General features: G+C 43.3%; 1 protein-coding gene across 2 annotated transcripts in view; it reads left to right on the top strand.

Moving 5' to 3' along the window:
* The window catches only part of dusp8a (dual specificity phosphatase 8a), a 50,577-nt gene that overhangs the window by 2,324 nt on the left and 22,228 nt on the right, over positions 1-26,025 (top strand). For both annotated transcript variants that reach the window (XM_083893430.1, XM_083893428.1), the window contains exons 2-3: positions 5,300-5,701; positions 16,172-16,310. In XM_083893430.1, coding sequence (XP_083749556.1) covers positions 5,465-5,701; positions 16,172-16,310 — 376 coding nt within the window. In that variant the 5' untranslated portion in view covers positions 5,300-5,464. The remainder of the gene's footprint in view (positions 1-5,299; positions 5,702-16,171; positions 16,311-26,025) is intronic.

Raw genomic sequence — 26,025 nt, forward strand, 5'->3', positions numbered from 1 at the left:
ATTGAGCTCAAACACATACTCCATTAGATTAATTGTCTGTTAAATTTTGTTTCCTGCCCAAATTGCAAAGAACATTCCAATTCCAACCTCCAAATTGCTTCTTAATTGTGTTTTTGATTTGGGTTTAGTCACTACAGGCAAAAACAAGCAGTTAACCAAAGTATTAAAGCGGACCTAGACCGGAAGTTCCAATTAACGCTGTTTTTTAGTGTGTATCTGCGTCATTACCTTGTTTATGAAGCCCTGAAGGTTCAAAACAAACAGTTCAGCCACTGCTGAGAACGTTGTGTTTTATTGTAATCACGGGCTCAGCGAGATCTCTGAAAATCTCAGAGCGGCAGATCCTCCTGCTCCGGGCACTAGTCCGGGCACATCCGGTTGCGTACATTGAACCGCAGAAGAAGAATAACGTCCGTTGTGGAGGTGTTTCACGAGTGACAGTGTCTTCTGACTCTGGGTCTGACTCCAGGTCAAAGTCATAAAAGGGACTGCTGTGGGGAGTCTTTTTAAACATTGTTAAAACAATGTTTTGATAATGAGTAGCAGTTCATCCACCGTTCCAGAGGGGGGAGCTGCGCTTCTGAGAGCGGGTGTGCTGAATATGTCACTTCCGGGGTATTGGCCACTCACAAGACAGTTAGGAAGGCTCTACGCTGGCTGGCCAATCACAACACACTCTGTCTTCTGGGGGTGAAATATCGCGGCTGGGGAACAGCGTCAGAAAAGAGGATTTCTATCGGCTCGTTTACAGCAACTAGGAGGTTTTTGACCATAAAAACAAGTTAATGTATGTAAGTAGACCTCCATAACTAACATATAATGTGCAACAGGACCACTCTATGTGAGCTTTAATCAAAACAAATTGGCCAAGAAAATAATGTGCAGATTAATCAGTGGTGAAAATATTTGGAAGTCGGGAAGTAGGTTAGAAATGATTTATTCTAATATTGAGCAACTGGTGATGCGGTCGTCGTCCAGCTCAGAACCTTGTTGTGTCTGTGGAGACACAGACAGTGTGTAAGTGCAAGATGATGAGAACTTTTCGGAAAGATCGTGGCACTGACTCTGGGCCACTGTGATGTGTTGTGTTTGTGGTCTAAAAACTATGGAGTTGAGAGCCAACTGCATATTCTTAATATCAGACTGCAGGCTGAGGCTGGAATTACCTGTATGGTTTTACATCACTGTTGATTGCCCTACAGTTGTTCTCTTCACCTGTTAATTAGCTAACAATGTGATTATAAAAATCATGTTTTTGTAGACGTGAAGTCATGCTTGGTTTATATTTTGTCATTATTCTATTGAATTAGATTTCTCTGTAAATGCGAGTGGATGTACTTTGGCGTGCGTACGCACATCTTAGTTACAGTGTCATTGACCAACAAGATGATAAAAATATCCTGTAAAATTGACCAGTAAATCTGGTTCTGCCTTCATCCAACAGTCAAGGTGTAACTGCATTTTTCATCTTTTAATGAGGTGCCCAACCTTGTCCGTCTTTATCTCTGAGCATGTGTACAACTTAAGACTGTCCTATAATTTGTAACATGAGAGAACACGATACTTCAGTGTAGGGCTGCTACGATTATTAATTATTAATCGATTACTAAATTAATTGTCAACTATTTTGATAATCAATTAATCGGTTTGATTGTTTTGCAAAGAATTAAAATTCTTAAATGTGAATATTCCCTGCTTTCTTTGCTCCATATAACAAAGAAATCATTAAAACTGAATCATTTTGGTGAATGGACCAAACAAGTATGAATTATTAATTGTGAAAATGATCAGCCCTGTTTCAGTGTAGTCATACAGAATCTATATATTTCACAAGGTGCGCACTGGTGTCACTTTGAATTTTCATCACTCTTTTATTCCTCATCCAGCATCAGCACCAATAGCATCCCGTCATCCTCCTTGTGCCCCCTTGATCACCCCAACAGGGCTGTTTCCATGGCAACAGCAAAATCTGCTCCAGGCCTGGTTCACAACATCTCTGTCTCTCTGCTTTTCTCTCCTTCCTCTCAGCTTGTTTTCCTCCGTGCAGCCAGAGCCTCGCAGCAAGCTCCGGGCTGCTGCCTATTTTAGTTGGAGGAGCTTGTTTGTTTGTGCTCTGTATTGTTCCTCCCTGGATGCAAGATGGAGGAGTACGGTTTTACTTGAGGTTTATGATTCTTCTCTACGTTGTCCATCGTGTATTTCTTCTGCTGCTGCTGCTGCTGCAGAAAAACGAGTCCACAGCGCGAGGTGACCGCACTATTATTGTCCGGCAGTGCAGAAAGATGCGGCGCACCGGTCTCATCTCGCTACCACCACACATGTAAACCTGCACACTCCTCCCCTCCCCATCTCCGCTCACTGGAAAAGAAAGAGAGTGATAGAGAGAGAAGGATTCAGAGAGAAAACGTGCAAGTGGCAGAGCAGTCGCCATTAGACTAAAGCCAAGAGAAAGAGCCAGAGCTCTGGAAGCTGTGTCGTTAGCCGCTCGGCTAAAGGGCACCACGTCGTATAAGGTATGGTATAACAGGTGATAGAGCAGGTCGTTATAATGTGGCAGGCGCTGTTTGTGTTAGCAGAGCGCGCTGGCATCGCAACAAGGCTGAGTATTTCTGTAGAAGGGCTGCTGGAAAAAGTGAGGGAATGTCACTAAGATATTGAAGTTCTGTGTGTTAGTGGTCATTTATTTGAACCATTATTTATTTGATACAAGCTCAGCTGTATCTGGTGCACACCCATGTCATTACCGCATGCAGCAGCAGCAGCAGCAGCAGGTATTTAGCTGTGTTTTGAGCTCAGTTGTTACTGTCTCGCTCAGCGTTCTCCCATGTTTCTGTGTCTCGTTGCTCTTGCATCAGGCAGGTTGCCAGGCAGGAACGGCATGCGTTTGTGTATATGTACGCTTGGTATGTGCAGGTTTGTCCAGCAGCCTGCGATGACTCAGTGTGACAGAGGGTGATTATTTTCAGCATCTGAAGGCGAAAGGTGCTGTTTTCACTGCAGCGTGTGTGTTTTTTCACATTTCATGCCACATCATGAAACGGCGTTTATGAGAATGCATTTTACTGTCTCTTAGCTCCTCCCTTTCTGTGTTTCCCTCTTGTACACAGCATCGTTCTCTTCTCGCATCTGTTTTGCTCCATGCTCCATCCTCACAGTTGTCCCCTCCCTTACCTTGAACTGGCTGAGTTGCTAGGCTGGAGAAATCCTTACTGAATAACATCCTCCAGCCTCCCCTTCCCTACCCTCTCCCTCCCTGCAATGTTGGTGGCGTGAGAACAGAGGTGAAAAACAGCACAGCTACCTGGACGTCTTTCCAACACACTAACTACTTAAGGCCACATTATACTTCTCCGACTGCGTAATGCGTTATCCGTCTGCGTCACCACGTAGACCACACGAGCCTTTATACTTCTGCGTCGTGGTGACGGATAGGCGTTGCAATTTCCCGCCCGATCAGTAGGGGTCGCTGCGCAAGGTTGTTGTGCTTTTGGCTACAGTGAGCAATGGCATCCGAGGGAGAAAGACTGTTGTTGTTGTTTGTCACTTTCCTGTGTCCCGGAACGCAGTTTTAAGATAATTTGAGGCGAGAAATTGACCATTTAGAGTCTAAACATGTGCTGTGTGTGTTAAGATATGACGTATTTATAGTTCGGCAGCGACGAAGTCGGCGGTCTTCAGGTCTTCAGCCCCGCCCTCTGTGGACGCTCGCTGCTCACTGTGAGCCGGCACAGAGCAGCTTCGCTCGGCCTGTCCTGAGGACCAATCGCAGCTCTTGCCGTCTCCGTCCTCTGCGTCGTCTCCGACTGCACAAAATATTTTTTAAGTGTCCGTCACTCCGTCAAGGGACAACCGAGACGGCAAGAGCTGCGATTGGTCCTCACTGTAGCCAGAAGCACAATAACCTTCGCGCAGCGACCCCTACTGATCGGGTGGGAAATTGCATCGCTAACCGTCACCACGACGCAGAAGTATGAAGGCTCGAGGTGTCTCCGTGGTGACGCGGTCGGATAACGCATTACCCGGTCGGAGAAGTATAATGTGGCCTTTAGAGGTCACAGTTTCTCCACTTCTCCCACTCTCTCACTCGGTTTACTCGCCCACCCTGTCATTGCTGTTTTGGTGTGCAAAGTGTTTTTCTTGGTCTGCTTCATGTAGAATCTAGATGGGTTTTGTTTTTTTTTTCCTCCACATAAATGTCATAAACATTATTTTCTCACTGTATTTTCACCGGGTACATCTCTCTGTTGTCGTACTCTCCCTTTTCAACCGAGGTTTAATCCTCCGTTTATGCTTTGGGGTAAGTGAGAGGGAGGCCCATTCATTTTTCATGACACCTTGTGCCCGTAGATGAATAAAACAACACGACTGCATTCACATTGTGACCTTCTCACTTGACGCATGACACCTGCTGTGGTCGCCATCCTACACATTTTCTTTTTTCCATCCCCTGTACTGTTTGTTGTCCAGTTTAGCCTTCTTCACCCACCCTCATTGATCTTTAACCCTCAAACAAGTGTTGTGTTTGTGTGTCATCATCTCATGTTCAATACACAAGCGCTGTGGAGAACACGAGCACCTGGGAGATCACAGTTATTAGTGGTAGTAGATGGGAGGAGGCAGTCCATCAGGTTTATGCACAGCTCGCTGCAACGCACACACATACACAGGATATCACACACGTTTGCCTGTGTCCAGACCTGCTCTCTGAATTCCCCTGGCTTAATTTATCTCATGCCCTCAGTTTCCTGTTTCATGAGCTGCTGTGCAAGAGACCCTTGATCCACAACAACCAGCCTTCATAGTAACACACATGCACACACTTTTTTTTTTTTTTTTTATTGTTCTGCAGTTCTAACTTGAGTCTACCAGTCACAGGTATGATGAATCCCAGTGGACTTTCCATTTGGTCTTTAAATAACATTTCTTTTCATGTTTTCCTTTGTAGCTATTTTAACATTCTCAAATTCTACCAATTAAAGATAAGACAAATGCATAAAAATACAACCTGCACAAGGCTTTGATTTAGAGAACTATGATCCTAATCCATCAGTGTCACATAGCAGCTGGGTCTGAATTGCTCTGTTCATGGCGCTGGCATGATTGGACTGAAGCTCGGGGGGCAAGAGGTGATCATGCCCTTGATGTCTGAAAACTGGCAGTAGTAGTGTTGAATATCACAGCTTGATGTACAGCTGTTAATCTAATAAACAGCCCATTGAATGTCATGTAGATGACTGTAGTCTCAGCAGTGTGACAGTAGTAGTCTTCACATTTTCTTCTTTCTTTCCTCTTCTTGCAGGCACCATGGATCTATCAGCGCCTGCTCCAGTGTTAACCCTCCTCCACTGACCTCACCTCCTCTTCCTTTCCCTCTTTCATCTTCCCCTCATCTTCTTCCTCAACCCAACGCCTCAATACTCCCACGTCTGTGAGCCAGGGTTTACCACACAGCCTCTGCTACGTCATGGCAGGAGAGAAAGGGCCAACTAAGCGAAGCGCCATGGACATCAAGCGCCTGGCGAGCCTCATCCAGAGAGGAACAGGCCGCTTGCTGGTGATCGACAGTCGGACCTTTTCCGAGTACAATGCTTCGCATGTGCAAGGCGCGATCAACGTCTGCTGCTCCAAGCTGGTGAAGAGGCGACTGCAGCAGGACAAGGTGTCTGTTACTGAGCTGCTGCAACCCAATGGCAAAGTGAAGGTAGGTCAAAGCTCAGCATAGCATACAGGTGATGCTCTTTGTGCTAGGAAGTGATGCCCTGTTCATGGATTTATCTACTGTATTGTTTGGCAGGATTGAGAGTGTGTGTGGCTGGAGCTTCAGAGTTTTGCACTCCAACCACATATAAAGAGAAGCCGAGCAATGTCCTCTTGTAAATGAGGGTGGAAAATAAAAACTGGGGTATTTATAGAATTAGAGTTAGCATGAGTTAGCATAATGTGTTAGCATAATGTGCCTTGTTTTTGCATAATCAGAAAAAAAGCTTTTCTTTTAAGGTTAATAATACATTTTTTTAAAGCCTACAATCGTATACGTGTCTGGATCAGCACCAAAATCTATTACTTTCTTCCTTGGACCATAGCCTGCATCCCCAGAAAACTTAATCCAAATCCTTTTTTAAGTTGTTGAATTATGCCAAGAGCGTTGCCAAAAACATTGTCGGTGGTAACAAATGAACAAAGTGACAGCCAGTCAGCAGATGTGTGCTGCTGCTGCTGCCCTCTAACATCTCCATTTCGGTGAAATACTGTATCGCCTACCTTCCTCGTGTAATACTATAATCGATATGCCACAACAAATACATATATTTTAAATAACAAATTTAGGGGCTCAAAACAGTCGTGGCACTAAAATTCATGGTGATATATCACGATATGATTGCCTTGCAATATATTGATCATCACAGACTCTGTATCGTGATATATTGGTATCTTAGATCATGTATTGCATATTGTATCTTAAGGTACCCTGTGATTCCCACCCCTACGCACCACTGTGGTTCTGGATTGAGCTTCTCTGGCCCCTGCCTGCAACACATCAGTGGGTGCTATATTTGGCGGGGCAGGCCAGCTTACTGTAGGTTTGTTGCTTATCAGTGGCCCTGAAATTGGATCCTGTCATTTTCCATGACTTCTCCTCTCAATATGACAGCCTTTTTTCCACGGCTTGTCCACCTGTGGTATGCTGACTCCTGTATTTTTAGTCACTGTGTGAAACTGAAGGAACTCTGAGAAGAGAAACCTAAGTGCAGGGTGTGGACGGGGGGGTATGGGACTGTGCATGAGATGGGTTTTGTGCCCTCATCGTCGTTTGTGTGTGCACAAGATGTCACCCAACATTTTCACATGACTGGACGAACACAGCAGCGACAGAACTGGAGCGTTTTCCACCTCCTGGCTGAACACATTCCCCCAAATAATTTTTCGGGCATTTTGGTTTATGTTGAACCTTTAACCACGGCACACCCAGTGCAATAAAAATCTGTTGATGACACACGCACTATAGTCGATGACACGTAACAGGTGACTCAAATCTTTTTCATAGGTGTGACACTGTGGATTTGAATGGCCGTGTATGAAATGCTACAGCTTTTTGTTTTTGTTGTGTACTTCCTGGTTGCCAGGAGCAGGTTGGAGCATCTGACATGACAGTGAGTTATTACCTGCTGTATAGATACTGTATCAGTCCCAGAGTAGTAGCTGTAATACTGACTCTCTCTTTCCATCTGGTTCACCGCGAGAGCACTTTAATCACACAAAAACACGCCTTGTCCATCAAATGGCCAATCATTTTATATTATTGCTGTTGGATTACGGTTAATAGTTGTAGGTGACTTGACATTTTCCACATGGTCAGGTGGTAAAAATGGATTTCGAACTGTGGATTTTTGTTAGTTTCTCAAGTCAAATGACCTCAAGTGCAGCTAATAGCGTCTGTGTAATTGGCATATTGGCTGTAATTCACCATGCGTCTGCTGTTTCTCATAGACTCTGTTATTACAATTAGTTTTAATTCACCTTTATTGCAGGGGCTTCTGGCTGTCAAACCCACATGTCATTCTTCTCACACAAAACTTACCACTATTAGCTGAGTTACATTCACCTGGATACAAAAGAGGCAGCCAAGGCCCTGTTGAAAATGTGTGAGTCACCTCAACCAGTACATCCAGTTCAGCATAAAAATGGTTTTTACGATGGGCTCTGATGATGCATGAACTACTGTCGACTGCTGACAGATTTAGACGAGGGGGAAAAAAAGCACCAAGAGAAATCCTGGAGTTTGAAACAAAAGATGCAAGTGTTTCATTATCACAGTCAACATTTTAAATGTAAGTGTGTCTCTGTGCTGAGTCTGCCGGGTTCTCTGTGTGGAGGCCCTGTGGTTGGCAGATCTCACACTGTGGCACCCTGTGGAGACATGCTTCCTCCTGATTTCTCTCACTTTCAGTCTCATGACAGCTCACTCTTCCTTTATCATTTATTCCTTTTTTTTCTCTCTCCTTTTCCTCTCCGTGCCTGGTGTTGCCCTGTGGCTGGCTTGTTATTATCCATTTCCCACCCCCAAGTAAAGAGGATAAGGTCTGCGATTAATGCTAGGCTGGATAAAGCTGGAACTCGCTGGGTGAGAGGGGAGGGCCCAACGGACTCAGACTCTTTTGTTATTGGCTAAGCATGACATCATCCCTTTTGTGTGGCCACTGGCAGGCCGCAGGCTGGGCACGTGCGGACAGGCTGTGTGGTGTTAAAGCCCGCTCCTAGCTAACCCCTTAGACACACACACACATGCACGGACACACACCACCATCGTCTCTACCCCCCACATGGCTGTGAGCGTCGCCAGGAGCTGCCTCAGTCAGCCAAGACAGCAAAGGACACCATTGTGGTTCTTTGTTGGGGAAGTGAATGCAGGAAGTGCGAGAGCAGTTCTGTGGGTATTCATGGATGGGCTGCTGCCTCCCACCTCACATCTCATTGAGCACTAATAGCCTGCATCCCCCAAGGTGCTGCACTCACCCTCTTTCATAGAAGCGTCAGTTAACTCAGCTGAATGAACATCCATGACCAGCACCAAAGCCATCGATGTGGTGCCCTTTTTTTCTTCTCCCTTTCACATTACATCTCTTCATAACCTCTTTATTAATGCTGTCTACTCATATAGGTCAGTCAGAGATGGCTGAGTACAGTGGGTTGGGTGGTAGTGGACCTCTGATGGTAAATGGATGGCGCAGGCTTAGTTGGTCTTCCTCATGCCTTTTCTGACAGGCTGCAGCGCAGGTGGCTGTTTTCTTGGTTTAAGCCTGGCTAATCCCTGCTGCTGTGATGGGGACAGTCTGCCAGGCAGGCCTGACAGATGGACCAGAGGTTTTCACTACAGGCAGTCAGTCTGGGGAAGCACCCTAGATCCTGCATCAAGACTTGGAGTTCAGACCTCAGCTGAATGGAGACCCCGAGTAGTAGAGTGAAAACACCAGCATACTCTGAGGACACGAAGCCAGAAGTGTGGCCCCAATGTAGCTAGTTTTTTTTTTTTAATGTTAACCCAGAAATTCACCGGATGGCCATACTGACCCAAATAAATGGATTTGGCATCATCCAGATGTGGCCTATCTCTTGTGTTTTCACTCAGCATCCTTTTAAGTTTAGTGATTCTGCAAACTGGATACAAAAACTGTTAAGCACACAGTACACATTTTATTTTGTTTTTATTTTATTTTATTTTATTTTGTTTTTATTTTATTAGTGCTTCACAGTTGCACAGAGGGGCTTGTTTTGCAATGTCATTTCACTGGGGTGTACTTTTACATCCACATGTGACAAATAAAAATCTTGAATCTTGAATCTTGAATCACAGGGGTGGGAGTCAACCAAAATTAAATAAATGAATGTAGCAGTGAAATCATTTGTCACTAAATGCTGACTGACAGAAAACTGATTAGATTGGGATTTTGTATCATCAGCAAAAAAAAAGAAAAGTCATCAGTTAGCTATAGCTAAGCTATAGTGTGTTTAAAATGTAAGATCTTTTGTTGTTGATGTTTTTATTATTCCTTTATTTGGTCTTTGTGCACATAAATGATGTTACATTATTTTGTGCTGCATCCTCCTTTTGAAAACAAGCCCTGTCAAGCAATAGTGTCAGAACTGACTGAGGGAGCGTTTGTGTGTATACAGCAGCAAAGGGGTTGGGAATTCATACCGTCAAATTGCTGAATGACCAGGTGTTTTGAGTTTTTGAGTTATTGCTGCCTTGGTACCTGGGTGAGAGGTGTGTGTGTGTGGTGCCGCATGATCCAAGACCCGAAACTTTGTAAGACTTCCTGATTCTGAGAATTCCGGTAGGGGTCGTGGATACAGCTCCCAACAAAGACTCTGAATCTCTGAAGTAACATGGACAGTTCTGCTTTATGTGTTACACACTACAGGTTGAATGGATAATAGGTCAGTTAATAGTTGCACCAAGCTCTGTAGTGTCACGCCTGTGTGATAAAAGTAGTACTTGGTCATTTAATTTGTCATACATTGGTACAGTAAAGTATTCCACCAGTAATTATACTCTAGTTAGACTTAAAGTGTGATAAATTAGTCTTGATAATGAGCAGTTTAAGCCGAGTGTTTTGTAAACGCTACCAGGAAGATGACGATGGGTCTGTGATCTTGTCTGCGATCTTAGGAATAGATTAGTATTCCACTGCACAGCACAGGAGGAAACTCCACACATTTCATAGGTGTGGTTGATGACGCTCCGTACGAAGGGGGTTTTCTGTAACAATGATGTACATGATGGGAAATTTGTGGATATTTTGGAGAATCAAGAGTGTTGACATTAATTACAAAATGAGAGTGCCTGATATTTACGGTAAGTGTCAGTGTTGGGGTAAAGACACACCTCGTTGGAAAACTTTTGAAAAGCAAGACACAGTTTCTCTCAGTACATTGTCCTGAATGCAGAAGTTTCCAGTAATTGCATTACACTATTTCAAAATGAAGGACAGCACGTGGGTGTTTCATGTGTCATCTGCCTTGACAGTAGCAGCCGAGCTGGGAACTTTGTGACTCACAAGGATTGTTTGCGAGATTACCCTCGAGGCCAAACTTTGGGAACTTTTTGTGTTTCATTCACATTTTTCCCCTTTTGCCGAGTACAAACAACGTCAGTGTAGCTGGTGGTGATTTGTTTCTGCAGAGCAGGATATGGCCTGTGTTTGGTTTAATGAGGTCATGGCATGAATCATTGTTTGCTTTAAAGATCCTTCTGTTTGATAGAGACACACACTCATAATCTGTATATACTTCTCGACATAAGTCTACTGCAGTGGGAGTAACATGTATGTCAAGTATTATTACAATGTTACAGAAAGATACAGGAATGACTTGCATTGATTTACAAATAAAAAATGTTTTTTTTCATTTTATAAATAGTGATGAGGATGCTATAACCGGATCTACAGCATACATGTGCTCTTAGGGCGCTTTCACACCAACAGCAGTTGGTGCGCACCAAACGATCCATTCAAACCAAAAACTCTAGTTCGTTTCGTTTTCGTTGGTGTGAAAGCATCAATCGCACTCGGGTCCGCACCAAATCAAGCGGACCGAGACCACCACTTTTTGACTCCGCACCAAATGTCAGACTCTGGTGCGGTCCCTCTGGTGAGAACGCAAACTCGGGTCCAAACCATATTCTGCAGTAAATTCCATGGACATAGTCTACCTTTTAGGTCTTTGGAGCAATCTTCGTCTCATAGTTAGCAGGACCACATTCATGAAAATAGCGCGTCTCCTCTACCTGAAATGACGCGCTATATGTCTTCGCCGACTCCAGCGCATCAGCAGATTGTTCTCCAGACGCAGCCGCGACTCATTCTCAAATTGGATATTTTGCCAAAAATGGCCAATACAGAGATTGTAATAAACGAAGATCAGAGCAAGTAGCAATGTGCGAACGTGTTGCTCCATAGTGAGTCAAAATTGGCGCTTTTCTACCGGAAGATATATACACATTGATGAAACGTCAATCTGGCCAATTTTGGTTTGTTTGCTGGTGTGAAAGCGGACCACACTGGAGTCATATGTTACATAATAACAATTTTATTGCATGGTGCGGATCAAACAATCGTACTAGTGGTGTGAAAGCGCCCTTAGTATAACAATTTAGTTCATGTGCTTATGTGTCTTTAAGTATAGGCATTACTTGCTTCTAGATCTTAATGTGTAACCTATGAGGGCCCTGGTGTGTAAATATGCATGTCCCTTTGGCCCTTTGCCAGTCAGGGGTGAAAGGGAGTGACCAGATCAGATGACCACATCTCTGAAATGATCAGTGATGACACGCACCAAGGCATCGGGGACTTTCACCACCGTGTCACATCTTCACAACCCCAAACATACGGCTGTAATACTGTACTTTCTGCTGATGGTCTTCATTCCTTAACTTAAGTCCTCAACGTATTGCTAAACCTGTAACCTAACGCTTAAACTATATCGTATTTGGTCCTCCTAAGGATAGGGGTACAGGAACTTCATGACATACATCGCACCTACTGAAGTATGCATGGAGGTGGCAGCTGTCAGTGCCAGTCAGTGACATCATCTGTTCCCTGAGGTGGTGTCTTCACAGTGGAGAGTCATATATGTCACACTGCCATGTTGCAGCAGGTCCTCCGTCAGAAAGTTATGCACTGTATGTAGTAAACACTGCTCTCCTGTGTTTATGCTCGGGATCTGTGCAGCTTTATATTCTCATTCTGAGCTACAAACTGTTCTGGTGAAAGTTTGTACCAATTGTTTTACTGTGGGAAATCCCAGAGAGGACACTGTGAGAGGACCATGACTGTGCCTCATGAATGTGGGGCCATTTTAGAGTGTTTGTGCTGATACTGTGTCAAAGGACAGTTTACACATAAATAGGCACACTGTCCTGCTCAGCCCATGACCTTGTCACTGGTCAGTAGCACTGCTGAGGTCAGGGAAATCCTTGGTTTAGCCTGTTTTATCCTACGAGTGCTAGTGTGCTACCTCACTTCCACAGATGCACTTTTTGTTGTGGACCAGGACTATTTGAGTATGTAGACTCATCAATATTTTGGTCATGTCAAAATATTACCGTACGTACAATTACATAACCTTCCCAAACTATCCATATACCATACACAGTGGTACGTCTCCTACAGGGTGGAACTAGACACTCTGCTGTCCTTGATTACTCGGCAGAGAATCATTACTTCCGTGTGACAGCAGGGACAAACGACAGTGTTTTCCCCTGCAGCCTTCTCTGCAACAAAGTTTGTCTTGCAATAAACATCCACATGCCCGGAAGAAACAACAGGAAATGCTGGATTTCCTCCATTGTTGCACACTGTTTACTGTTGCGTTGTACATCTTTGAGGAATTTATTGGCAAGATGCACTGTGTTGCACTGGTATGATTTCACACTATTTAAATAGCTGGCGCATATTACGTCAGTAGCTACATAATGTACATATCTTGGCCACACATCGCGCAGTGAAAACACAAGCCGGATCGGGATGTACCATTCCAAACCACACCACGATGAGCTGAACTCTGTGCTGTTTGGTGGGAAGGAGGCTAGTAAGGCCAAGTTTTGACTTGCAGATGTTGCATGAAGTTCTTTAGAAAGATGTCGAGATCTCTTGTGCAACACCTTCTTTGTTCCTTCTTGCATTCTCCTCCTCCCTTCTCTAAAGCCAATCTTCCCTTTTTCTTAACCTATCTCTTCATCCTAGTTCCTCCTCTCCTCACTCTCTTCTCCCTTTCTTCCTATTCATTCACCCGTTAATTCTCTCTCTCTCTCCTTCTGCTAGGGGCATGCTTTGTTAACCTGCAATGTGTATGCGTCAGAGCGCCTGGACCAGTACAGTAGTAACAGTGGTGATGCTGTAGCACTGCAGAGGGATGGCAGCCCGCTGCGACTGCTCCTCTGCTGCTCTGCTCCTCTGCTCCTCTGCTGCTGCTGCTCAGCCATTTTTAATAATCAGCATCAGCTGATTGCTATTTAATTAATTGACATATTATTATGTATCCGTGTGTAAACGTTTTTGTTCTAAGATACTTGATCATTGCTGCTCGACGAATGAATAAATTAGTCTCTAGATTCATAATGGATGTGTGAACCATAGTTTTGGAATTGTACTTTAACTGAGTTAAATGTATTATTTTCAGATGAATTTGAATGCTCTATTTTACCGTAATGTAACATCAACATCACATCATAAAACCCCTATACATGTTCAAGTTCAATACTAGTCAGGATGTACAGAGAGAAAATAATTCAGTTTCACATACACTGCATATAACATATATGTTTTTTAAATTACTTAGCAGGGATAACTGACTCATTGTCTTGCAGAACCTGAACACATCACCCACTGTTTCTCTGACAGTGAGTAACTGACTGATTAACTCTTCTATTTTTACTGCAGCACACTTTTTTTTTCTGTCTACACTCCAGAAGTCAGAAGTGAAACTGTGCAGCTGACAGATACGACACAAGAGTGCGTTCTGTGTTGTGTGTCCATTTGTACGCGCAGTCTTTAATCCTCCAGCTCCCAAATTAGATCTGATCCCGTTAGGATTATTGTCCAAAATTATCCAGGGTCAGTTAAGATGGAGGGTGTGGAGGATTTAAAAACCAGAAATGAATTACTGGGATAGACATGTAAAGTAAGAAAACATGAGGTAAACATTCAGTGTATTTAACACTGATGTAGAAATGAAAGTAATTGGCGAATTGGTTACACATTTTTTTTTTTACTTGAAGCAAAACACCATCTATCATCTATTATCTACTGCTTTATCCTCCTGTCGCTGTGCCTATCTCAGCTGACATAGGGCGATAGGCGGGGTACGCCCTGGACAGTTCGCCAGTTCATCACAGGGCCACATATAGAGACAAACAACCATTCACTCACACTCTCACACCTACGGTCAATTTAGAGTGACCAATTCATCTAACCCCCCAAATCTGTATGTTTTTGTGTGGGAAGAAACCGGTGCAAACTTCATGCAGAAAGGCCCTTGTTCCAACCAGGGCTCGAACCAGGGTCTTCTTGCTGCAAAGGCAGGAGCGCTAACCATTACGCTAACCGTGTGGCCTCTAAACACCCTATAGTGTTTTAAATTTTTAAATAATAATTTAGAGTGTACTTTATTTTATCTATAAATGTGTAAATTACCAATGAAAATGGACATTGAAAGTGCCTGAATTTGAACCTTGATTTGATGGAGGGGTGATATTCAGCAGATCCCCTGCTAATAATAAAATATTAGTGGTGACCTCTTTTAAAGTGTTTCGATGGCAAACATTTGATCCATGATGCTGCAGACCAGATTGTTTGCCTCTTCTTTTCATGCTGCCATGTCAGTTCTAGTGTGTTTGACACAGGTCAGTACTGCTAACCTGGGCTTCATTGGATCAGATCTAACCAGACCTCAGAGACTAACACTGTCTGAATCACTTGCATGGCTGTCATTGCACCTGTTCTTTAGGCACAAGCATAATCAGGCACACTTAGTGCATACTGTTTCTCTTTGTATACTATATGCTATCATCCCTGTGTTCTGCTCAACATACAGAGAACATACAGCTTGGAGTGCAGTTTTGCCTTGAAGCTAAATAGTTGTTCCATTTTAGACGAGCATGGTTGTTGAGGTAAACAAAGACATTTTCTCATCTACTCTTTCCCTTCAGCACCTGCCTCTCATCCCCCTGCAGGTTTTTCTTTTTTCCCCCCCCCTTTTTTTCTTCTCATCCCTCTTGCGATCTCGTCTCCATCTTCCCCTGCCCCTCAGCTCCTCTACCCCCATTCCTCCCTCCCTAACACTTGCCTTCCATCCTCCTCCCCCTCTCCTCTCCTGTCCAGTGGCAGCTCAATGATGCAGTGATTCATAGCTGCAGTAGGCGCTGCCTGATGGTCATGTGACCAAAGCCTGCCTGACAACATGGCGAACAACACACACACACACACACACAAGCCCACTTGGCGTGTTTGTGTGTGCGCAAATCACATGCTCACACTCTCTTGCAAATACACACACACACACACACACATATCTTCTCATCCGTCTCACAATCTGACATGAACGACATCATGCTCGTGCATTGATGGATACCAACTCCCACACAGTGTAGCCAGCCTTGATTTGATTGTTGCCCACTATTACAACAAACTGGCTTCTTTGCTGCATCTGTACAGCAAAAACTGAAGTCACAGTTGCATGGTGCGACACACAGTGCTCATGCATTATTCATAATTCTTCCCTCTAAACTTACTCTAGTTCCTCGTGCGCACTGTTGCAGTCGCTGACGTAGACAGAGGCAGTGTTTATCCTCAAAACTCTCAGCGGTTTCTTTCTAAGTTTGTCTTCTCTTCCGTGTTACTACTTTTTGGCCTCATGTAAATACAAATATGTTTTTCTGTGAGAACTAAACCCCTCATCAGCTTCTCTGATCCAAAAGGGCAAGACTTTTAAGTGGATGCATCACACTGACCTCAAGCTTCAAGTTTTTAGAGTTGTGTGCATAGTTGGTTCTGTGTGCACACAACGAGAAAACCTCTATTTATCTCTGTCTTCCTCATTGTTGCTAAAAGTGTGACTTTGCCACCGTGCTATCATCGAGTAATTACATCAGTATGTTCTCTTCCTTGTGCAGGTGGAGCTGGGAAGGAAGCAGGAAGTGGTGGTTTATGACCAGAGTTCCAAAGAAGCTGCGCATCTTTCCAAAGACGGCTTTGTGCACATTCTCATGGGAAAGTTGGAGGGCACATTCCACAAAGTGTCCCTGCTCACAGGTATGTTTCAGTCAATTTCCGTTTCAGCTTTCTCCTGAGCAAAGTAAACTGTGGGTTAGGGTTGGGGTTAGTTCTGACTCTGGGGAGTTCATATCTTTTGTCAAGAAGGATGCGAGAGTGTGTGTAGCACGAGTGTGAATGTGGCGAGCTGATGCTCCTCTTATTTTCTCTATTTTTTTTTACCCATCCTTTATTGAACCACAGGAATGAGTGTATCACCCCGTGCCAGTGCTGATTTGCTGCATGACTTCTTTGTCATGGCACAGTTTGGTCAGCAGATGTCACCAGCGAGCTCAACAAAGTCACTTGAGAGCACAACAAAGCTTTCGTCTTACTGTCACGTTATACTCGTTCAGCTTTTAGCTGGCTGTAGACAGACTTTCACTGCTTCACACAGGTATAGTGATGGAGACAGGAAGAAGTTTAAAATCATGCTGCCTGAATACAAAGCCCGTCTGACAACTCTTTGATGTTTAAGCTTCCCTGGAGGCTTCCTCATATGCAGCATCATGAAAGAAAGCTGAGGCTTATCTTCAATCCTCTGCCTTTATTTACCGCACTTATTATCCTGTCATAGTGTCCACTAAGCGCACTAAGACTTATAGTTGAGCCCCATCAAGACTGTTAATAGCCTTGGTGAGTTAATAACGTGTCCACTGCAGCGATTTCGGGAATGACATTACACACACATTCACCGGCAGAGGCTTATGAATACATCCCGAAAGTGTCAGTGCAAAAAGGACAGCATAATCTGCTGCAGTCAGGATTGGAAATAAGATGACAGTGAGGTGTGCTGCTCGGGCAAATCTCCGCTCTCCTCTTTGCATCCCCACATCCTCACATTCTTCTTCTCCATCTCTCAGCTCTTTTGCTCCAGTGGGGGATTAGCACTTTTTCATGAGTCATTCATAGATGCTCAGGATTGCCTCAAAGTACCCAGGCTCCACAATTAGTTGCCGTCACAGAGATGCTCTGAACACATGTTCACGCTCTGGCACACCCACACATACTGTATGCACACACAGGCATGTCAGACATGCATTCTCATTGTCTACAAAATCCCCCCCCCCCCCCCCCAGCTTTTTGGATCGTTTATCATACCCTTCTTAGTGAAAGACCCCTTGTCAGCGATTACCTCGTTTCCCTCTTTATCAGTCTCCTCCAATCGCTCCTGCTACATTTGTGAAGAAAAAAAAGAGGAATCTTTTTTTCCTTCCATTTCTGTCCCTGCTTTTCTGCTGTTTCCACGACAACAGTGGCAGAGAATATTCCCCAGAAGGCGTCAGCCAATGGCATTGGCTGTTGTTTGGGTTGCTGTATTATTGGGGTCAGTGGAGCTAGCAGAGAGAGTTCGGACATAGCTAGTACTATATATCGCATGCAGATGGACAGCATAGCATTTACATGTTTGCATGTGTGCATTAGAACCTTGTAACATCAAGTGGATTAGTGCTGCACGATCTGTGTGTAAGTCAAAGGGATGCTGCAGCATTTCCATATGAGAGAAGCAGCAGCATTGGCAGGAATTTCCTAAGGTTTAACAGTTGCATCTCAATTTGTATTAATAGGACAGACGAGCAATAATTGGGGCCAATTCCAATTCCTATCTTAACCCTCAATCTTAAACCTCAAGCTCAACCCTTATCTTAACTGGCCCTCAAAACCAAGTGTTGAGGGTTATTTTGTCACTTAGAAATGGGACACCCCTTAAATGCAGATACGTCTTCAGACTGTAGGGGGCAGAATAACGCGAAAGCTGCGCCCAGTCTGTCAACTCCAAAAAAGAAGAAGAAGAACACATTTACGTCACGATTATTTATTTATTATTTTACTTCATTCAAGTTATTAGGTTGTCAGTTAGTTATAAGATGATACTCATACAAATACCACAACCACGGACATATTCAGCTGACAGTTACCACACACCACGGCTTATTGAAAAGTAAACCATAGCAAACCATCGCGTGTGCGCACCGGCCGGCTATTGACAAAAGATCGTATAAATGTTACGCAACAATGACGTCAGTAATCCATAATATGGGCATAAACTAAGATAATACAATGGTTTTCATCATTTTTATATCTCTATTAACAAAGAAAATATTAATTTGTATCGCACTCGCTTCGCTGCTTTCGACGCCATCTTTCTTATGTGAAAACGCGCAATGCATTCTGGGTAGCCCTTGCTCCCAATGGTGGTCCCGGAAAATCTCAATATTGAGGGCGATACAGCCCTTAAACTCGCCCCTTAACTTAATTTTTCTGAGAATCGGGACAGCACGTGCACTACAGGGAGCGCACATTTTTAAGATTGAGGGTTAAGATTGAGAGTTAAGAAAGGAATTGGAATTCACCCTTGATCTTGCTAGACTTCAAGGAAACAAAAAGTGGTTTGTCCAAAGAGAGGAAATACTATGTGAGGCAAGTCTGAGTTGTGACGACAGGTGACAAGGAAAGTGCTATTCAGTAACACAAGAGTAAAAGCTTGACACTTCTGGATTGCCTTGACATGTTTTCTCTCTTTTTTTGTTGGATTCAAGTATACAATGATACCTATTTCCTTTAACTGTTTTTTTCTTATTTTTTTAAATTAAGCTTCCTGTTGGCATATTGTCTTTTTTTCACAGCGGCAATATCTGGACATATTGTTTCTCTGTATGATTGAATTCTTTCTTTTTTTGAAGTTGTCATAATTGTAAATATTTTCATTTGAACAACAACAAGCTATATGCATCGGTATGTGTGACCGTTTTCCGCCCTTGTCCATTTTCCCCTTCGGTTCTCTTTTTCTTTCCCTGCGTTTCTGACCTAAATCGGCTCTACGCATTCTTCGTGTTTCACGAGACATAACATTGCAAAGAATAATCCTCCTTATCTCTCTCATCTCTTTCTTTATCTTCTCTTCCCTTCATCCTCTGCTCCCCCACCCCTTCCACTACCGCCCTCTTTTCCACCTCCCCCCACGGCCTCTTCTGAGTCTCTGATTTATGGCGCTAATAATTCCTGCAATGACTTCATATCTGTCTGATGACTTATTTTCATCCTCAAAAACAGACCACACACACGTGCGTGCTGCACGCACATTACTACAAATCAAGTAGGGATGAAATGGGAGGAAAGGAAAGGAGGGAGGGTCAGATATAGAGAGGAGAGAAGAAAATAATCCATAAATGGAATGCACACGGTGAATTAAAGAATAATTGCCTTAAATGTTACTTTTCCTTTCCCAATGAAAGTTTGCGGTATAGTCTTGCAGATGCACACAATTCTAAAGTGGGTTTATATTTCTCAAGTTTTGAAGCCGTCTTAAACCACAAAGAAATAATCGATCCATTCACTGATAATCAATACCTCAGACTCCGAGAGCACAATACTTCCTGCATGTAGATGATGTCATAGAGCGAGCAGTGTCCCAATAGTGCCATTGTGTTTGTGAATGAGACAAATAATCCTGGTAGCGAATGACTCTCCCTCTATGTCTCGCTTCAGCTGTATAATCACTCCGGATATGGAAGCGGAGGTCGCTAGAATTAATGTATGTGTGGATTGTATACATGGATTGTATGTTTATATTGTTTGTTGTTGTGTGTGTGAGAAATATGCCTCAGAGGACTGTTGTGTTTTTTTTGTGTGTTTTTTTTAAACCACAGCAATGATCTCATCCAGTTGGAGCTCAGGCTGATGCGTCTTGCCTTTTTCAGAGTTCAGACGTTTTTGCGTGTGTGTTTGTCTCTTTCTCTCTCTCTGTGTGTGTGTGTTTAGTAGAGGAGGAAAACATGGCTCGGTCGGAGCCAGCTGCCTCCCCAGTGGGTCTAAAGTTTGCGTGTTTCCCACCAATCTGCAACACACAGCCAAACCAAAGACAGCCAACCGTCTGTTTACGTGCAGCTAGGTTTGCATGTTAGCTGGTGCCAACCGTGTAGCTTTGTCATGCATCGCTTCGGTTCTTCTTTCATTGTTGTGGAGGTATTTTTTTTTTTGGTAACAAAATATGAAGGATAAAAATAGGAGGGGAAAAAAGGGCGAGAGACGACGATGAGTGTAAAAGGATCTCATGACCTGAATATGAAAAGAGAGTTGCATAATAGATTTGATTGGATTGGCGGTGGGGGATAAAAATATATGTAAAACATAACGTTTCAAAATCAGGAAAGTAAACAAATGAAATTAGTATAAAGTGCTCACAAGAAAGTGTGTGCGTTGAGAGTTTGTAGACGGGATTACTGAAGCATCACAATAGTAGGAAACAAGTGATTTGAGGGATGAAAGCACAATACATACACATACTAAGCTATCTCATTGTAAGTGGGATATATTTGCTATGTATTAGAGCTGCAACTAACAATTATTGTCGTTATCGATTAATCTGTCGATTATTTTCTTGATTAATCGATGAATCGTTTGGTCCATAAAATGTTAAAAAAACGTTTATCAGTGTTTGTCAAGGCTGGAAAAGATGATGTTCTCGAATGTCTTGTTTTGTTGACAAACCAAACTGATTCAGTTTTTAATGATTTCTTTGTTATGTGGAGCAAAGAAACAAAGAAGATATTCACATAGACGCTAAAACAATCTGAAAAAGAAATTAATCGTTTCAGCTCTACTATGTATTATATATGGACCTATTGATTAACCAGTTGATAACAAGAAAACAGAATAATTGATCATTAAAATAAAAATAATGCAGTTGTTGATGGACAGTGTTTTCTCAAACGTGCACCATGTTGTGTATAGTTATGAGTTCACTTTCTCTTTTGTATTAAAACAAAAAACAATAAAAAACGATGATCAATTATTATAACACACAACTGTTCTTGTGTGTGGAATGTAAGTGGGACACACTTTTATTTTTACAGGTTAACTTAGCATGCCCCCTGCGAACATTCAAACTTGTCAGCCCAGTCCTAAGCACACAGGACGTGACATGACGATGACACACTTATGACAGCTATTGGGAGAAGAAAGGTGCGTCCTTCACATTTAATTTCTCACAATTACACACACACACACAAGAGCTGCTGTGTCCCCCCTGGTTTGATTCGGGTTAGGGTGTGACTGTACCGACAGAGAGACAAAGGTCAATCCAGTGACTGTATATGTGCAATTCTTCTGTGCCTTTATACAACAAGTGCTGCAGCTCCTATGTGTGTGTGTGTATTTGTTACCTCTGAAGGTCAAACGACCTTTTTGGGCATAAACACTGACCTCATCAGGACCAATAGTCCTCATTGAGACCAAAACCTAGCAGGAGGTTTTGGTCTCAATGAGGTTTTTAGCAAAAGGTAGAATGTCATGGAACTGGTTAAGATTTTAATTGTGGTTAGGTTAAAATTAGGGTTAGACATTAACTGTTTAATGTTAGGGGAAAAGCTTTGTTTAGGCAATGTGTGTGTGCATGTGTGTGCGTGCGTGTGCATGTGCGTGCATCAGAACGAAGCTGAAGAGGTGAGGTAATCGTGGGAGACCGAATCTCACAATGCAGTCGTTCACTGAGACATTCCACCGAGCTGCATAAGGAGGTCTGTTTGAGTGAGTGAGTGTGGGTTTGTGTGTCTGTGTGCATGCCTGCATGAATATGTGCATATGAAGTAGTGCCTGCACAACACGCATGAGGTAATGTTCAAAAGTGCATGAGGGAGAAAAGGAAAACACAAAACAGAAGGAGAGCCATTGAGATGAGGTAATACTGCTGATTTGTGTGTGCATGTGTCATTCACAGTGTGTGTGTGTGGTCAAAGAGCTTCAAAATCAGCTTCCTCACAGCAGAAAGTCCTTGCTTTTTTTGATTTCCTCTTCTTGAGAAGCTGCAGGAGAAGCAGGAAGTGACAAACACATACGTGCGCACGCACCAGCAGTGAAGTGCCACAGTGTATGCAATTCTTCAGACAACACACACACATGTCATATCACTGATGTTATGTGACTGTAAACTGTCAAACGTGTGGAACACTTTTGTACATTTGCCTGGAATATCTGCATCCTGAGTTGTTCCCAACAGCGCCATCTTCAGTCCTTCTCGAGCTAGACATAAATATGAATTCCTGTAGATGCAAGTGTGATCGGGTTAACATGATCGATCAAGCTCTGTAAACAATGTATGAGTCATTTCTCTGCCTCCAGGTGTGTTGTTTTAGCCACAGTGCAGGTCAGAAAGACTGCAGCAGTAATTGCAGTTGTGTGCCTGAGGTCCTGATTCTCCACTCCTCCTTTCGTCTTTCAACCTTTTAACCTGCCCTTTCTGCACCTCCTTGCCCCCTTTCGCCTCCCTCCCAATCCCCTTCCATCCTTCCATCTGACCTCTCTCTCTCTCCATTACGCTGAGGGGAGCTCCAGCAGATCAATGATTTCATTGAGAAGGAGCCGGTGGTGCCATTAGGAGGTGAGCTCACCTTCCCAGGGGAGATCTCACTCATTATTCTCAATGACCTCGCCTTTTGTCCATCCCTCCTTACATTGCTCCTTCAGACCCTTTTACCACCCCCAACACACACACACACACACTTAGTTCTCTTCAGTTTCACGGTGCTGAGAACAGAGCTCTATTTTTAGGCCCAGACTACTGCGGTCGTCACATCTGGCGCCAGTGGCCTTGGTGCTCTCACCCTGGCTTGTAGATACATAAACACATGCACGCATACACACACACGCACACACACACACACACCGGCCCCACCCCAGTCAACACTGAGGGAGCACAAAGGTCAAAGAAAATGGCCTGCAAAAATATCTATGACATCACCTTTGTGCTCTGAGAAGTGCTGCGGACTCTGAGAAGCCAGGGTGTTTCTACACTGTGTGACATAATGATCTGTTTTCTGCAAACAGTCACCGTGCAGGTATGTAATGAGCTGCTCTTTTAGCCACACACCTTGATGGGGGCAGAGTGTGTGAACGCTCAACCTGCTGCAGACGCGGTCCAGCGAATGAGCGAATGCATACCCATATGTGCAAATTCACGCACACAATATGTTAACAACAGAGCCCAGGGGCGGACTGTACCAAGTTGCATTTTATGTAACAATGTTCTTATTCTGCCAGTGTTCTCACACACACATCCCCCCCCCCCCCCATTGGTCTCACTGGCCTCACATGATGAGCTTGATGTCATTTTTCCCTTCTTTCCCTCAAAACCAGAGAACAAAAACAGCCCAGCATGTGTGTGTGTGTGTGTGTGTTTTTCTTCTTGTATTTGTTCCCTCTTTAGGACCTTTTTTGACTTAAACACTGACCTTGTCAGGACCGGTAGTCCTTGTGATATAAAACTAAGATTGCATTCTGGTTATGGTCAAGGTTCGGGATAATGCCTTTTTTTTTTAGGTTGTCCAAATTAAAGGAAATGGTGTCCTAAGAAGAATAGCTGCACAAACGTGCGTGTGTGTGCGTTCTGTGTGTGCATGTCTGTTTATGTGAGCCGTTGCCAGATGTTTTCAGCATGATGTGATTTCACTGCTCTGCTCGCCTCCTGCTCCTCTTTTCCTCGCTGAATGTAAGGTGACACACTCGCACAGCACAGACAGACACGCACACGCTTAGATGCACCAAAAGATAAAGTGAGAATGTGTTTCTCTTCATTTGTGGTATTGTATAAAGATGGCACAGTATGCGCAGGGTATCCGCGGGGTCTTAAAAAGTTTTAATCCAATAATTTGAATTTAAGGCCTTAAAATGTCTTAAATTCTCCTAAAATCTCATAAAAGGTCTTAAATACAGTTTTGAAAGGTCTTAAAAATCTATTAACGTTATTTTTATTTAAAACTTGCATAAACTTCAGTCTCCCTTTGAAATGTTTCTGTTTTTGAGGATGCGATAACAACAATAACTACAACACGGAACTAAAGTAGGTCACCTGTGCTGCCTGGTGAGGATTTATCGAGCACCACTAGCTAGTGTGCTGTGTGCGCGCCTCGGTGTGTTACCGCTTAGCATAGCAGCGGAGAAAACCACAGCTAAGCCGAACTGCTTGCATAAGATGGCGATTTTTCCTTCATGTCTTTTGTACTTTTTTGCCAGTATGGATTTGAAATGGGTCTTAAATTGTATTCATTATGGTCTTTAAAAAAGTCTGAAAAAGTCTTAAATTTGACTTGTTGAAACCTGCAGACCCTGATGTTCTCTTATGTCCTTAAACACATAAGATGTAAACTTTTAGCATAATCTAAGTGCTCTTACATCGTTTTTTTTGAGCCTTTGTGCAACTAAATCAACTTGAATCTAAAATCTGAATGAATCTATATCATTTATGCTTCTTAATCCGAACTTTACTGCTGTTTTGGGAGCCCTAAAATGCTATGCTAATGCTATATAACAGGTTTTAGAGTTAAAAAAATTCTCAAAATACCAAACTTGTAATTTTGCGTATATTGGTCAAGGGGCCAAAACTGATGGTGTAACTTATGTGGACACCTCAGGGTACAAGCCTATCCAGTATCAATAATTGACACCTCAACATCTATTCTATGGTTGGCTGGTTCCTGAAAATGCTCTTGTGTGGCAAATAAGTGGCATTATCATAGTTTCAGACTTTGGTTTATTTCAGAATACAAACAAACATGACATGATAAAGGAAACTTTAAGTGTGGTTCTTGGCCTTAGACACATTATGCACAATAACTTTCTGTTTTTCTCGATGCAGTTTGATCATAAGTTCCATAGCTCATACCATATTGCCCTAAATACTTAAACCATAGTTGTTTAAGCTGCTGTGTGTATACAGGACATTCACAGTGCATACCTTCAGGCTCCTGCTGCTTTAGAAATGTATCTAGATGCCTTCTGAAGATCCCAACCCTTCCCCTGTCACGCATTCATCCTGGATGGAATAAAAATAGTTTGTTTAAACTGTTACCCAGGCAGTGTCAACACATCAGGTCAACAGGAGCTGAGACAGAACAGCATGCTAAGTCAGGCAGGGTTTTTCCCCCCATCTATGCTACGCCCCCATCAGCACCTCATAAGTCGAACCTCGCAGTGAATTTAGGTCAAGAGTGCTTTAGTTTGGTTGCTGTGCCGTCAGTTTTTATTTGTCCTGTTGTCTCCGACACACGTGTGGAGTGGAACTTTCCAACTTTACAGAAGTAAAAGAGAAAGAAGGAGCCTTACAATTACGCTAATTCTACACAGATTTGGCCTGCATCCACCACATTCCATTAATGCTCCGACTGCCCACTGCCACTCCTGTCATAGCGTCATTCGCTGGAACAATGGTGGATTCCTGTTTATCACTGAGCTGTTTTTGATGCACTTTATCTCTGGCATACCGTAGCGCTGCTTCCTTAGTGACTTATTTGGTTGCCATGTTTTTTTTTTTTCTTTCTTTCTCCTGTTTTAATCTGATTTAGACTGTACCACCAACACCACCACCATGTGCATGAGGTTGTGTTTCTTGGCAGCTATATTTAAAGTGCGTTACACTATGAGGAAAATCTATTTAATGTGAAGTTTGCTAATTATTTTCCCAAAAAAGACGGAGGGATTTTTTTTTCCCTGGCTCATCGGCAGAGGACTGGACTCTTTGCCTGAAGCAGAGCAATGAGTTTTAATCTTCAAAGGTTTAAAGGTAAAGTAAGTAGTTTATAGTGCCATCTAGAGGAGAGGCTGGAATTTACAACAAAGAACTGCTCCTCTGCTCACCCAGCACTCAGCAGATGAGGTTCGTTAGGCGAGGGAGAGGGCGAGCTACCGCGGCCGTAGCATACGAAGCGAGAGAGATCAGGAG

This window comes from Microchirus variegatus, assembly GCF_963457635.1.
Source record: "Microchirus variegatus genome assembly, chromosome: 8".
In the NCBI taxonomy this organism is placed as follows: Eukaryota; Metazoa; Chordata; class Actinopteri; order Pleuronectiformes; family Soleidae; genus Microchirus; species Microchirus variegatus.